This window comes from Ostrea edulis, chromosome 8 (genome assembly GCF_947568905.1).
Source record: "Ostrea edulis chromosome 8, xbOstEdul1.1, whole genome shotgun sequence".
Lineage (NCBI taxonomy): Eukaryota > Metazoa > Mollusca > Bivalvia > Ostreida > Ostreidae > Ostrea > Ostrea edulis.
The window spans coordinates 64,699,627-64,715,829 of NC_079171.1; the positions used below are offsets into that span (position 1 = coordinate 64,699,627).

Sequence of the window (16,203 nt, forward strand, 5' to 3'; positions counted from 1 at the left end):
GAAACTGGCTCCCGAAGACTAAGTCCCGAAGCAAGATGAGTTTGTAAAATTATTACATATGTACAACAGTGGCGCATCCAGGGGGAGGGTGGGGTCGGGGGGGGGGGGGTCAGACCCCCCCTCCCCCTCCTTTCGTCAGAAAATTTTACTTAAAAACACAAAAACGCATTTTAAGGGTGGACCCCCCCCCCCCCAATTTGAAAACCAAAATCAATGGTAGAACCCCTCCCTTTAAAAAAAAAAAATCCTGGATCCGCCCCTGTACAAGACCGCCAGGTTCTGTGCTTTTCACCTATATTGCTCATTTTCTGTTAAAATCATACAAAGGGGTGATGATTGTAATCAGAATTAATGGTAAATATCTTGTTTGTATCACACGAGATCAGATAATGGTGAATATCTTGTTTGTATCACACTAGATCAGAATTAATGGTAAATATCGTGTTTGTATCACCCTAGATCAAAGTTTTGGTTTTTTGTTGTTGTTTTTTTGTTTGTTTGTTTGGTTGGTTTTTTTTTTTTTTTTTTTCTTTTTCAAAACTGGAAGAAAAAAAATTGTGAACGATTCGGACCAGAGATTTTTTGGGGTCTAATAAACAGTTCAAATACAAAGACCTGAATGGCCAGTGCTCAAAAACATTTTTCACTAGCATGGGGGGGGGGGGGGGGGGGTGTCATATCGCTTGACTTTTCCCTGTATCTTCTCAACTATTTACAGACATGTAGCATCAAAAGCAAGAGGCGCGACCGGAGAAGAAAGAAAGAAAAAACAAAAGTAAACTAGAAGAAAAATACCCCCACTAAGATATGTTTTTAATGTAATCTGTCGACAGGGGCGGATCCAGGAATTGCAGTTACGGGGGGCGGGGGGCGGGGAGGGGCGCCACTTTATGAGGCAGGGGGGGGGGGGTCTGGGGGCCGCCATGAGGGGGTCCAGGGGGCAAAGTCTCCGGAAGCTCCTGGATTTTACAAATTTTATAGGGTTTGAAATATGTCTCCTATTTAGTCATTTGTACTATTTTCTAACATATTTTAATACGATGAAATCAATGAAATGACGCAAATTTTAAGGGTTTTGGAAATTAAGTTCTCTCAATAAGGTAATTCAAGAAATCAAAAGATTTTGTCATTTATTTCTCCGGGAGTGGAAGGAATTATATTGCTTCTTTTATCGTTTAGTACATTTTTCTAAACAAGAGACCACGGTTTACCTTAAATTTGAAAATTTTATGGGGGGGGGGGGGGGGGGGGGGGGCACCGGCTGTGTCCCCCCTTGAATCCGCCACTGGTCGAGATGAGGAAAAATGAACGTTGTCAAATATTCCTTTTATCCGGAAGTTGCCGTTGCTATTTCAATATTAGTTCCCGTAATGTAATTCCTGTTTGATTATTTTTGTTTTCAGAGGGGCGTGAAATTTCTGAATTTTTGAACAATGGTAAGAATATTAAAAAAATATAGAAATCAGAATATGCATAACCAAGTCTATCACACGCTAATTGTTATTAATCTGCTTTGTTAAAGAAGGGATAACAATGGCCAAACTTGTAATAGGCTAGGGTCGACTCCGTGATGTTACTGACTTTAAAACTGTTTGGGAACACTTTCCCTATAGCGAGATATTCTCGCAAAAACGCGATTATCCCTGTCTAGTGAGAATAAATATATCCCGTACAACCGAGAAAAACACCCGTGGAGTACATATCTTCGTGTTTCACGTGAAAAGAAGAAAAAGTGCTAAAATGTCTGATACTTCTGCAAATGTCAGGTCCAGTCCAAAGACTGTTTCTACCTACGTAGCTATTAATAGAGGGCGAAGCCCTCTCACGGCCCGAAGGGCCGTGAGAGCGGATCTCTCCCTATAGGTAACATGTATATACTTGTTTAAAAGGAAAATAGGCCCATAGAAAACTAATGAAAAATTAAACCATACCTATGGAACTTGAAAAGTTTGGTCCCAATGGCGTCGATTCGAATACTAGCGTGTGGACATGTATTTCTCCATTTTGAATCTCGTGTACCCAAGTTCACGTCGTTCTGAGATGTTACATAAAATCCGTAAAAGCATGTAAATCTTATTTTTTAATCATATAGGCCCTGTAATCACTCCTGGTCTCGAGTAAAGCAAAATTTGTAACTTGTCTCCCCCTATGTTTATGAATTTGCTAAACACCCACGCTGAATATGACGTCACAATGCAGTGTTTACATCAGTTGCATATAGTTTCCCGCGTTCAATGAGTGGGCGGATCAAAAATGTCTCAAGTTAGAATACTTTGAGCTCTATCCTCACACGTTAGGTGCTACTTTCGGGATATTTTTTGTCCTGTTATGGATCTACATACGAATGCTAATACTTTTTGCTTCGCCCTCAAACACGGTCACGCTGTAAAGCATATTAGCTACCTAGGTATTTAAACCTACTTAAAGTAGCTACCTTACCTATTTTTACATGTTTTTAAAAATATAAATGAATAAATATGGTGCAACTTTTAAACAGGTCAGTTGTTTTATGTATCATGTTGTGCATGTGCAAGGCAAAATTCTGAGTGTAAATTTGAATACTTTACGAGGGAGGAGAATGCAGAGGAAATACATGAAAAATTGCCCCAAAAACCTTTAATGTAAAAATGCATGAAGGTAAACTTTGAAATTAATACAGATTTGTAAGACATTCTAGACTTTTTATCATATAGCTTTGATCCTAAGCTCCTAGAAAATGTAACTGGTGTAGTTATTGATGCAAATCTGAAAGGTTAGAAAGTAATCATTTTTTGTCCAATATTTTTGTGATATTCATCATCAGTCCAAGTGAATCAAGAAATTTGGTACACACCATATTGTGCCGTTCCTGTGTTTGGCCACGAAATGCAAGTAAATAAAAAAGTAGGTAAAAATAGTTACCTGGAGTAGGTTTAAATACCTAGGTTGCTATAAGTAGCTACGTAAGTAGAAATAGTCTTTGGACTGGACCTGAATGTAGTAATCAAAACAAAAACACGATGTTCATTGGATTTCAGACTGCTTCCCTCTGACACAGCAACATTGATATGCAATTTCTTGACTCACTGTGTTGTAATTTTCATAGAGACAAATTGCATCATGCTGAATGTGTGCTGCACTTATTCAGCATTGCACAGAATTTGCCATTATTTACAATAAAGACACAAAAACACCTGTTTATGGTAATGTTTACTTTCTCGCTAAAGAGGGATAATCGCGTTTTTGCAAGAATATCTTGCTATAGGGAAAGTGTTCTCAACCTGTTACTAAATGTAATTTGTCACCCGTACCTAAATTTTGATTATCTTCCAGGTCTCTTTTAGATTTGAATTGTTTGGTCTTATTTTTGAGTTCTCCTGTATTTCACACTTTGAGTGACAGCTTGGGGAACACCCCCTACAGTGAGATATTCTCGCAGAAACGATTACTTATCCAATGAGAATGTAGAGTTAAATCTAGGATCTAGAGAGGGCTCACATATCATATGTTCAAAAGGGCACTTTTCGTCACGGCAAGACAATTTTGGGGCACTTTCATTGTAACATACTATGATAGTAATAGAATGATCATTTAGCCTCTTTAGAACTTAATATCTGCTGCCTTAATTTTAAACTTTTCAGTCGACCTTGTGAAATAAAGAACAATTGTTTATATTAACAAATATTTTGAATTTTTTTTATAGGGCATGGCGCAATTAAAACGGGCATGGTGCCAGGCAAATAGGGTGCGGCGCGGCGCCATGCTAGTTTGTTTTTGCTTTAACACTAGAATGTAAATCTCAAAATAAAAACAGTCTCTAATTTTTCCATTCAAATGAAGACTCCCATGACATGTAATTTAGTCAAATCTGATTGATCGAGAAACATTTGAAAAAACATATTGTTATCCTATGAGAACAGACACTACGCCGTCTGCTAATATCTAGAAACGGGAAGCAATACTGGATAACAAATGAATATTTTCCCTTCCACAGTTAAATTTTCCTATCCACAGGTTAAATTTTCCCTTCCACAGGTTAAATTTCCCATTCAGTTGTAGAAAGTACACAACATTCTGTGAGAATTTTAATGAAATTCATTTTTATATATGATTATAAGTCATTTTTGTATAGGTAGTAACAAAGTCTCACAATATAGATAATACTCAGTAATCAATAAATTTATTTTGTTTTGAGATATTATAAATTGAGTATCTGCCTCAACCCCCCCGGCCCCCCATCCCCAGGACCCCCCTTCCCAGGAAGCTCATGACTGCATTCTCAAAAATTCCTCTTAGATATAAAATGAGTAGTAAACTCGAAAACAACATCTAAATCCTGGATGTACAGACATAACTCCGCCCCACACTGTGTGATATACATGCATAACTCCACCCCACACTGTGTGACATACATGCATAACTCCACCCCACACTGTGTGATATACATACATAACTCCACCCCACACTGTGTGATATACATACATAACTCCACCCCACACTGTGTGATATACATACATAACTCCACCCCACACTGTGTGACATACAGACATAACTCCACCCCACACTGTGTGATATACATACATAACTCCACCCCACACTATGATTGACATACATACATAACTCCACCCCACACTGTGTGACATACATACATAACTCCACCCCACACTGTGTGACATACATATATAACTCCACCCCACACTGTGTGATATACATACATAACTCCACCCCACACTGTGTGACATACATACATAACTCCACCCCACACTGTGTGACATACAGACATAACTCCACCCCACACTGTGTGACATACATACATAACTCCACCCCACACTGTGTGACATACATATATAACTCCACCCCACACTGTGTGACATACATACATAACTCTGCCCCACACTGTGTGACATACATACATAACTCCACCCCACACTATGATTGACATACATATATAACTCCACCCCACACTGTGTGACATACATGCATAACTCCACCCCACACTGTGTGATATACATACATAACTCCACCCCACACTGTGTGATATACATACATAACTCCACCCCACACTGTGTGACATACATATATAACTCCACCCCACACTGTGTGACATACATGCATAACTCCGCCCCACACTGTGTGACATACATACATAACTCCACCCCAGACTGTGACATGCAGACATAACTCCACCCCACACTGTGTCTGATGTATTGTGTATGACATCTCTCCTTCTCAGTATATCAAGTCTGGAATCTCGGATTAGTAGCAGCATTTCCTTTACTCAGGGTTGTCACTAGAAATTATTGAAGACGAGTCCCATGAAAATTTTAATGAGTCCCATGAATATTTAATGAGTCTTTTTTATATTTACAATCCAAATGGAAGCAGTACAAAACATATCAATTTTAGATTTAATTCACGACTTGGCCTCGGACGACTAATTGTCCATGCCAACAATTACTTCCCCGAATCTCCTATCATCACAACAACCCTATTCAATATCAAACAGCATTTTAATCAAATCATTGTGATAAAATAGATGCGTATTAGTTTTGTTTGCCGACGATCTGTAAAACCTCCTGAAATTTACAAACTACGCTTGATTCCAATGAAAATGGCTACCGAAAGACAAACACTTATATTTAGATATAGATCCCGATTTTTAAAACAAATAAATAAATAAAGAAATAAGAATAGATAACTGCCAGTGGCAAAATGTTCTTCATTTTACATCAGATTTAATTAGCTTTTGAATATTATATTCTAATTCGCACCTAATTGACTGACGCTAAACAAGTATGTCAGGGTTCTAAGTAAAATTATGATTTTTACTCAGAGTTCGTGATGAATCCGCAGGACTCGCCATATCAGACAAGCTTGCGTCCCAAATGAATTTTCTGCGTCTAGGACACAGATTCTTGTGTTAGTGACAACCCTGTTTACTAACTTACTGCTGTAAATGACTCTCGTAGAATGATTCATCTGATTAACATTGTGTATTGTGTTTGCAGAAGTTCCGTTTCTGTGGTGACCTCGATTGCCCGGACTGGGTGCTAGCTGAAATCAGCATATTGTCAAAAATGGTAAGACACATGAAACTTAGTAAAACTCTCACACATGTAATCAGGGTGTGTTAACAGTCACCCACTCACCATTTGCGACTAAATTTCCAAGTGGGTGAATTAAAATTAAGGTTCAAGTTGCCAACACGGCAATTAGAAAATTTACGAAGAAACAAATATTTGGTTTTCAATTTTGTTAGATCATTTCGTTGGGTTTTTTTTCTTTAGAAAAGCGCTTCATAATTAACTTTTAGAATCACTTCTCTGTAAAGCGTCTAAGTGATTTTGAATTACCGACAATGTGGCGATTTATAAATGGGGTCAGTGAACTCAAGAAACAAAACATACAGACAGAAATGAGTGTCAGGGTGATTACGATAAGACAAAAAAACATCAGAAGTTGTTGGAATCAATGAAGATCAACCGACTGTGGCTAGAAAATGTGACGGCGGATGTCAGTCATGTTGTGAGTTAATACTGGATATCCCTTCTTCGGGAAAAAGGCTGGGAAACATGCTCGTCGCTTGCATGGGGTGTTGTGTCGTGGTCGGTTGGTCTTCAATGATTTCAGACTTCTGTTATCTGTTTTGTCTTATTGTATTCACTGTGATGCCATCAAAGGTCACAGGGTCCCGATTGTTTGTTGCCGGTTGCATGTCGTATAAACCAAACAGCTTAGCAAAACATGAAAATACTTTTTAAATAAAAGGTGTTCTAGACAGTGGGTGATTAAATTTTGATGTGGGGCCCCTATAATTGCAAGGTTCAGTAGCCCACATGGCTACAAAAGTTTTCAAGGTAGTTTCAAACCCTGATGTAAACTCTCACACATGTAAACATGAAAATTAGAAAAACTCTCAAGTAGGGGTGAAACGATGCATCATGATGTGACCGAATCACGATGTAGTGGTCTCGATTCGATGTTCGATTTATTCGGGGTCTGTTTCGGTTCGAAACGGTTCTAAAATCATAGCACACATTGCTCTTCATAACACAGTTTATGATTAGCCAATGGAATTGAAAATTGCCCAATCAACATACGAGTAAACTTTGCTGTATCAAAATGGACGCAGTCGATTTGAAAAGTGCACCCCAATGTATAAATCCTGAGTATTGCGACATTTCGGCTTTAGAACAAGTGATAAGAGTGTTGCTCTATGTTAAACAGTTTTACATTATGTAGAATTTATTGCAGAGAGCAATAAATACAACGAGACATAAGAAAATCTTAGCATTAAAAAGAATTTGGTACATGCTATTGTATCGAATCGAAAATCATCGAATCGAGACTATAGTATCGAAAATCGAATCGAATCGAGAAGGTACTGTATTGTTTCACCCCTACTCTCAAGTATGTAAACATGAAATTTATTAAAACTCTCACACATGTAAACATGAAAATTAGTAAAACTCACATGTAAACATGAAAATTAGTAATATTCACATGTAAACATGAAAATTAGTAACACTCACATGTAAACATGAAAATTAGAAAGACTCTCACACTAGTAAACATGAAAATTAGTAATACTCACATGTAAACATGAAAATTAGAAAGACTCAAGTATGTAAACATGAAATTTAGTAAAACTCTCACACATGTAAACATGAAAATTAGAAAGACTCTCAAGTATGTAAACATGAAATTTAGTAAAACTCTCACAGATGTAAACATGAAATTTAGTAAAACTCTTACACATGTAAACATGAAATTTAGAAAGACTCATGTAAACATGAAATTTAGTAAAACTCTCACACATGTAAACATGAAAATTAGAAAGACTCTCAAGCATGTAAACATGAAATTTAGTAAAACTCTCACACATGTAAACATGAAAATTAGAAAGACTCTCAAGTATGTAAACATGAAATTTAGTAAAACTCTCACACATGTAAACATGAAATTTAGTAAAACTCTTACACATGTAAACATGAAATTTAGAAAGACTCATGTAAACATGAAATTTATTAAAACTCTCACACATGTAAACATGAAAATTAGAAAGACTCTCAAGCATGTAAACATGAAATTTAGTAAAACTCTCACACATGTAAACATGAAAATTAGAAAGACTCTCAAGTATGTAAACATGAAATTTAGTAAAACTCTCACACATGTAAACATGAAATTTAGAAAGACTCATGTAAACATGAAATTTAGTAAAACTCTCACACATGTAAACATGAAAATTAGAAAGACTCTCAAGCATGTAAACATGAAATTTAGTAAAACTCTCACACATGTAAACATGAAAATTAGTAAAATTCTTACACGTGTAAACATGAAAAGTAGTAATACTCACTTGTAAACATGAAAAGTAATAAGGCTGGCATATGCAAACATGAAAAATAGTAAAACTCTCACACATGTAAACATGAAAATTAGGGGTCTCCGTGGTGGTTAGAGTATCACACGGCCTCTCACCTCTGGTTGGCACGAGTTTGAATCTCGCTCACGCCAGTAAGTGAGAAAGTTTCCCAGTTTACTTTTGGAAGGTTGGTGGTCTCTTCCCAGGTACATTGTATCTGGGTTCTCTCTTTCACCATTAAAAACTGGGTGCCACCAGATAACTGAAAAAGTGTTGAATGTGGCAGAAAATAGCAAAACAAACAAAACATGAAAATTAGTAATACTCTCACACGTGTAAATATAAGAATTAATAAAACGCTCACAGGTGTAAGCATGTGATTTTTTTCCAGACCTCCATAAAGATGAAACTGTTGTGTGTGCAAGTGATGAAGGACATGCTTTCTCAGGGTATTGATGTAAGTAACTGTTATGTGTACCTGTTGTCTCAGGTGAGTAATTGTTATGTGTACCTGTTGTCTCAGGGTATTGATGTAATTGTTATGTGTACCTGTTGTCTCAGGGTATTGATGTAACTGTTATGTGTACCTGTTGTCTCAGGGTATTGATGTAACTGTTATGTGTACCTGTTGTCTCAGGGTATTGATGTAAGTAACTGTTATGTGTACCTGTTGTCTCAGGGTATTGATGTAAGTAACTGTTATGTGTACCTGTTGTCTCAGGGTATTGATGTAATTGTTATGTGTACCTGTTGTCTCAGGGTATTGATGTAACTGTTATGTGTACCTGTTGTCTCAGGGTATTGATGTAAGTAACTGTTATGTGTACCTGTTGTCTCAGGGTATTGATGTAACTGTTATGTGTACCTGTTGTCACAGGGTATTGATGTAACTGTTATGTGTACCTGTTGTCTCAGGGTATTGATGTAACTGTTATGTGTACCTGTTGTCTCAGGGTATTGATGTAACTGTTATGTGTACCTGTTGTCTCAGGGTATTGATGTAAGTAACTGTTATGTGTACCTGTTGTCTCAGGGTATTGATGTAACTGTTATGTGTACCTGTTGTCTCAGGGTATTGATGTAAGTAACTGTTATGTGTACCTGTTGTCTCAGGTGAGTAATTGTTATGTGTACCTGTTGTCTCAGGGTATTGATGTAAGTAACTGTTATGTGTACCTGTTGTCTCAGGTGAGTAATTGTTATGTGTACCTGTTGTCTCAGGTGAGTAATTGTTATGTGTACCTGTTGTCTCAGGGTATTGATGTAATTGTTATGTGTACCTGTTGTCTCAGGGTATTGATGTAAGTAACTGTTATGTGTACCTGTTGTCTCAGGGTATTGATGTAAGTAACTGTTATGTGTACCTGTTGTCTCAGGGTATTGATGTAAGTAACTGTTATGTGTACCTGTTGTCTCAGGTGAGTAATTGTTATGTGTACCTGTTGTCTCAGGGTATTGATGTAAGTAACTGTTATGTGTACCTGTTGTCTCAGGTGAGTAATTGTTATGTGTACCTGTTGTCTCAGGTGAGTAATTGTTATGTGTACCTGTTGTCTCAGGGTATTGATGTAATTGTTATGTGTACCTGTTGTCTCAGGGTATTGATGTAAGTAACTGTTATGTGTACCTGTTGTCTCAGGGTATTGATGTAAGTAACTGTTATGTGTACCTGTTGTCTCAGGGTATTGATGTAAGTAACTGTTATGTGTACCTGTTGTCTCAGGTGAGTAATTGTTATGTGTACCTGTTGTCTCAGGGTATTGATGTAACTGTTATGTGTACCTGTTGTCTCAGGTGAGTAATTGTTATGTGTACCTGTTGTCTCAGGGTATTGATGTAAGTAACTGTTATGTGTACCTGTTGTCTCAGGTGAGTAATTGTTATGTGTACCTGTTGTCTCAGAGTATTGATGTGATTGTTATGTGTACCTGTTGTCTCAGGGTATTGATGTAATTGTTATGTGTACCTGTTGTCTCAGGGTATTGATGTAAGTAACTGTTATGTGTACCTGTTGTCTCAGGGTATTGATGTAAGTAACTGTTATGTGTACCTGTTGTCTCAGGGTATTGATGTAAGTAACTGTTATGTGTACCTGTTGTCTCAGGTGAGTAATTGTTATGTGTACCTGTTGTCTCAGAGTATTGATGTGATTGTTATGTGTACCTGTTGTCTCAGGGTATTGATGTAATTGTTATGTGTACCTGTTGTCTCAGGGTATTGATGTAATTGTTATGTGTACCTGTTGTCTCAGGGTATTGATGTAATTGTTATGTGTACCTGTTGTCTCAGGGTATTGATGTAATTGTTATGTGTACCTGTTGTCTCAGGGTATTGATGTAATTGTTATGTGTACCTGTTGTCTCAGAGTATTGATGTAACTGTTATGTGTACCTGTTGTCTCAGGGTATTGATGTGATTGTTATGTGTACCTGTTGTCTCAGGGTATTGATGTAACTGTTATGTGTACCTGTTGTCTCAGGGTATTGATGTAATTGTTATGTGTACCTGTTGTCTCAGAGTATTGATGTAACTGTTATGTGTACCTGTTGTCTCAGGTGAGTAATTGTTATGTGTACCTGTTGTCTCAGGGTATTGATGTAAGTAACTGTTATGTGTACCTGTTGTCTCAGGTGAGTAATTGTTATGTGTACCTGTTGTCTCAGGTGAGTAATTGTTATGTGTACCTGTTGTCTCAGGGTATTGATGTAATTGTTATGTGTACCTGTTGTCTCAGGGTATTGATGTAAGTAACTGTTATGTGTACCTGTTGTCTCAGGGTATTGATGTAAGTAACTGTTATGTGTACCTGTTGTCTCAGGGTATTGATGTAAGTAACTGTTATGTGTACCTGTTGTCTCAGGTGAGTAATTGTTATGTGTACCTGTTGTCTCAGGGTATTGATGTAAGTAACTGTTATGTGTACCTGTTGTCTCAGGTGAGTAATTGTTATGTGTACCTGTTGTCTCAGGTGAGTAATTGTTATGTGTACCTGTTGTCTCAGGGTATTGATGTAATTGTTATGTGTACCTGTTGTCTCAGGGTATTGATGTAAGTAACTGTTATGTGTACCTGTTGTCTCAGGGTATTGATGTAAGTAACTGTTATGTGTACCTGTTGTCTCGGGGTATTGATGTAAGTAACTGTTATGTGTACCTGTTGTCTCAGGTGAGTAATTGTTATGTGTACCTGTTGTCTCAGGGTATTGATGTAACTGTTATGTGTACCTGTTGTCTCAGGTGAGTAATTGTTATGTGTACCTGTTGTCTCAGGGTATTGATGTAAGTAACTGTTATGTGTACCTGTTGTCTCAGGTGAGTAATTGTTATGTGTACCTGTTGTCTCAGAGTATTGATGTGATTGTTATGTGTACCTGTTGTCTCAGGGTATTGATGTAATTGTTATGTGTACCTGTTGTCTCAGGGTATTGATGTAAGTAACTGTTATGTGTACCTGTTGTCTCAGGGTATTGATGTAAGTAATTGTTATGTGTACCTGTTGTCTCAGGTGAGTAATTGTTATGTGTACCTGTTGTCTCAGGGTATTGATGTAAGTAACTGTTATGTGTACCTGTTGTCTCAGGGTATTGATGTAAGTAACTGTTATGTGTACCTGTTGTCTCAGGTGAGTAATTGTTATGTGTACCTGTTGTCTCAGAGTATTGATGTGATTGTTATGTGTACCTGTTGTCTCAGGGTATTGATGTAATTGTTATGTGTACCTGTTGTCTCAGGGTATTGATGTAATTGTTATGTGTACCTGTTGTCTCAGGGTATTGATGTAATTGTTATGTGTACCTGTTGTCTCAGGGTATTGATGTAATTGTTATGTGTACCTGTTGTCTCAGGGTATTGATGTAATTGTTATGTGTACCTGTTGTCTCAGAGTATTGATGTAACTGTTATGTGTACCTGTTGTCTCAGGGTATTGATGTGATTGTTATGTGTACCTGTTGTCTCAGGGTATTGATGTAACTGTTATGTGTACCTGTTGTCTCAGGGTATTGATGTAATTGTTATGTGTACCTGTTGTCTCAGAGTATTGATGTAACTGTTATGTGTACCTGTTGTCTCAGGGTATTGATGTAACTGTTATGTGTACCTGTTGTCTCAGGGTATTGATGTAATTGTTATGTGTACCTGTTGTCTCAGGGTATTGATGTAACTGTTATGTGTACCTGTTGTCTCAGGGTATTGATGTAACTGTTATGTGTACCTGTTGTCTCAGGGTATTGATGTAATTGTTATGTGTACCTGTTGTCTCAGGTGAGTAATTGTTATGTGTACCTGTTGTCTCAGGGTATTGATGTAAGTAACTGTTATGTGTACCTGTTGTCTCAGGTGAGTAATTGTTATGTGTACCTGTTGTCTCAGGTGAGTAATTGTTATGTGTACCTGTTGTCTCAGGTGAGTAATTGTTATGTGTACCTGTTGTCTCAGGGTATTGATGTAACTGTTATGTGTACCTGTTGTCTCAGGGTATTGATGTGATTGTTATGTGTACCTGTTGTCTCAGGGTATTGATGTAACTGTTATGTGTACCTGTTGTCTCAGGGTATTGATGTAACTGTTATGTGTACCTGTTGTCTCAGGGTATTGATGTAAGTAACTGTTATGTGTACCTGTTGTCTCAGGTGAGTAACTGTTATGTGTACCTGTTGTCACAGAGTATTGATGTAACTGTTATGTGTACCTGTTGTCTCAGGGTATTGATGTAACTGTTATGTGTACCTGTTGTCTCAGGGTATTGATGTAACTGTTATGTGTACCTGTTGTCACAGAGTATTGATGTGATTGTTATGTGTACCTGTTGTCTCAGGTGAGTAATTGTTATGTGTACCTGTTGTCTCAGGTGAGTAATTGTTATGTGTACCTGTTGTCTCAGGTGAGTAATTGTTATGTGTACCTGTTGTCTCAGGTGAGTAATTGTTATGTGTACCTGTTGTCTCAGGTGAGTAATTGTTATGTGTACCTGTTGTCTCAGGTGAGTAATTGTTATGTGTACCTGTTGTCTCAGGTGAGTAATTGTTATGTGTACCTGTTGTCTCAGGTGAGTAATTGTTATGTGTACCTGTTGTCACAGAGTATTGATGTAACTGTTATGTGTACCTGTTGTCTCAGGTGAGTAATTGTTATGTGTACCTGTTGTCTCAGGTGAGTAATTGTTATGTGTACCTGTTGTCTCAGGGTATTGATGTGATTGTTATGTGTACCTGTTGTCTCAGGGTATTGATGTGATTGTTATGTGTACCTGTTGTCTCAGGGTATTGATGTGATTGTTATGTGTACCTGTTGTCTCAGGGTATTGATGTAACTGTTATGTGTACCTGTTGTCACAGGGTATTGATGTGATTGTTATGTGTACCTGTTGTCTCAGGGTATTGATGTAACTGTTATGTGTACCTGTTGTCTCAGGGTATTGATGTGATTGTTATGTGTACCTGTTGTCTCAGGGTATTGATGTAACTGTTATGTGTACCTGTTGTCTCAGAGTATTGATGTGATTGTTATGTGTACCTGTTGTCTCAGAGTATTGATGTGATTGTTATGTGTACCTGTTGTCTCAGAGTATTGATGTGATTGTTATGTGTACCTGTTGTCTCAGGTGAGTAACTATTATGTGTACCTGTTGTCTCAGAGTATTGATGTAATTGTTATGTGTACCTGTTGTCTCAGGGTATTGATGTAACTGTTATGTGTACCTGTTGTCACAGAGTATTGATGTAACTGTTATGTGTACCTGTTGTCTCAGAGTATTGATGTGATTGTTATGTGTACCTGTTGTCTCAGGTGAGTAATTGTTATGTGTACCTGTTGTCTCAGAGTATTGATTTAACTGTTATGTGTACCTGTTGTCACAGGGTATTGATGTGATTGTTATGTGTACCTGTTGTCTCAGGGTATTGATGTAACTGTTATGTGTACCTGTTGTCTCAGGGTATTGATGTAATTGTTATGTGTACCTGTTGTCTCAGAGTATTGATGTGATTGTTATGTGTACCTGTTGTCACAGGGTATTGATGTGATTGTTATGTGTACCTGTTGTCTCAGAGTATTGATGTAACTGTTATGTGTACCTGTTGTCTCAGAGTATTGATGTAACTGTTATGTGTACCTGTTGTCACAGGGTATTGATGTGATTGTTATGTGTACCTGTTGTCACAGAGTATTGATGTAACTGTTATGTGTACCTGTTGTCTCAGGTGAGTAATTGTTATGTGTACCTGTTGTCTCAGGGTATTGATGTAACTGTTATGTGTACCTGTTGTCTCAGGTGAGTAATTGTTGTGTGTACCTGTTGTCTCAGGGTATTGATGTAACTGTTATGTGTACCTGTTGTCACAGGGTATTGATGTAACTGTTATGTGTACCTGTTGTCTCAGGGTATTGATGTGATTGTTATGTGTACCTGTTGTCTCAGGGTATTGATGTAACTGTTATGTGTACCTGTTGTCTCAGGGTATTGATGTGATTGTTATGTGTACCTGTTGTCTCAGGGTATTGATGTAACTGTTAAGTGTACCTGTTGTCTCAGGGTATTGATGTAACTGTTATGTGTACCTGTTGTCTCAGGGTATTGATATAACTGTTATGTGTACCTGTTGTCTCAGGGTATTGATGTAACTGTTATGTGTACCTGTTGTCTCAGAGTATTGATGTAACTGTTATGTGTACCTGTTGTCTCAGGTGAGTAATTGTTATGTGTACCTGTTGTCTCAGGGTATTGATGTAAGTTCAAATATATGTGTTACACAAGATTATTGAATGCGATCAATGAATATATGCAATCATTTTGAATATGTGTGAGGTAATTAATTCTGATGAAGTGATCTCCCTTTAATTTTCAGTATGAGAAAGTGTAAAAATTTGACTCAGTTACCTCCCTTTCATTTTCAGTATGAGAAAGTGTACAAGATAACACAGGATGCTAAATTTGGTAAGTAAAAACAAGACTTTGATTTTTTTTTCTCTGACAGGAGTTATTTCCCCTTGTTTCTGGGTTTGTACCACAGACAGGAATTTTTCCCCTTGTTCCAGGGTTTTAAAGACAGGAATTGTTACTCTTGTTTCTGGGTTTTTACAGACAGGAGTTGTTTCCCTTGTTTCAGGGTTTTTACAGACAGGAGTTATTCTTCTTGTTTCTAGGTTTTTACAAACAGGAATTGTTTCCCTTGTTTCAGGGTTTTCTCTAAAAGGAGTTGTTTCCCTTGTTTCTGGGTTTTCACACACAGGAGTTGTTCCCCTTGTTTCTGTTTTTTTTACAGACAGTACCCTCTCTCCTTGTTTCAGGGTTTTTAGCTCACCTGATCTGAAAGCTCAAGTGAGCTTTTCTGATCGCCTGTTGTCCATCGTCTGTCTGTAAACTTTTTACATTTTTGACTTCTTCTCCAGAACCACTAGGCCATTTTCAACCAAACTTGGCCAAAAGCATCCTTGGGTGTAAAAGGCTTTCAAGTTTGTTCAAATGAAGGGCCATATCCCTTTCAAAGGGGAGATAATCACAAAAATGCAAAAATAGGGTGGGGTTATTTAAAAATCTTCTCAAGAACCACTGGGCCAGAAAAGCTGAAATTTACATGAAAGCTACCTGAAATAGTGCAAATTCAAATACAATAGGGGATCGAAGTTTTACATACAAATATATAGGAAAAATCTTTAAAAATCTTCTTCTCAAGAACGACTGAGTCAGAAAAGCTGAGATTTACTTGAAAGCTAAGCTTCCTGACATAGTGCAGATTCAAGTTTGTTAAAATCATGGCCCCCTGGAGTAGGATTACGACCATTGAGCATTGAGGGTTCTTTAGCATGCCACACCTACTGTGACACGGGACATCTGTTTTTAAGGTCATCTCCAAGGAC

At 37.6% G+C, this 16,203-nt stretch overlaps 1 protein-coding gene across 2 annotated transcripts in view; it reads left to right on the plus strand.

Moving 5' to 3' along the window:
• Positions 1 to 1,344: 1,344 nt before the first annotated feature.
• Positions 1,345 to 16,203, plus strand: part of LOC125662618 (COMM domain-containing protein 4-like) — a 37,647-nt gene continuing 22,788 nt past the window's right edge. The window contains exons 1-4 of one of the 2 annotated variants that reach the window (XM_048894897.2): positions 1,345 to 1,436; positions 5,988 to 6,059; positions 8,739 to 8,804; positions 15,241 to 15,280. In XM_048894897.2, the coding sequence (XP_048750854.2) occupies positions 1,434 to 1,436; positions 5,988 to 6,059; positions 8,739 to 8,804; positions 15,241 to 15,280 (181 nt within the window). In that variant the 5' untranslated portion in view covers positions 1,345 to 1,433. The remainder of the gene's footprint in view (positions 1,437 to 5,987; positions 6,060 to 8,738; positions 8,805 to 15,240; positions 15,281 to 16,203) is intronic. The other variant, XM_048894898.2, reaches the window with a different exon arrangement.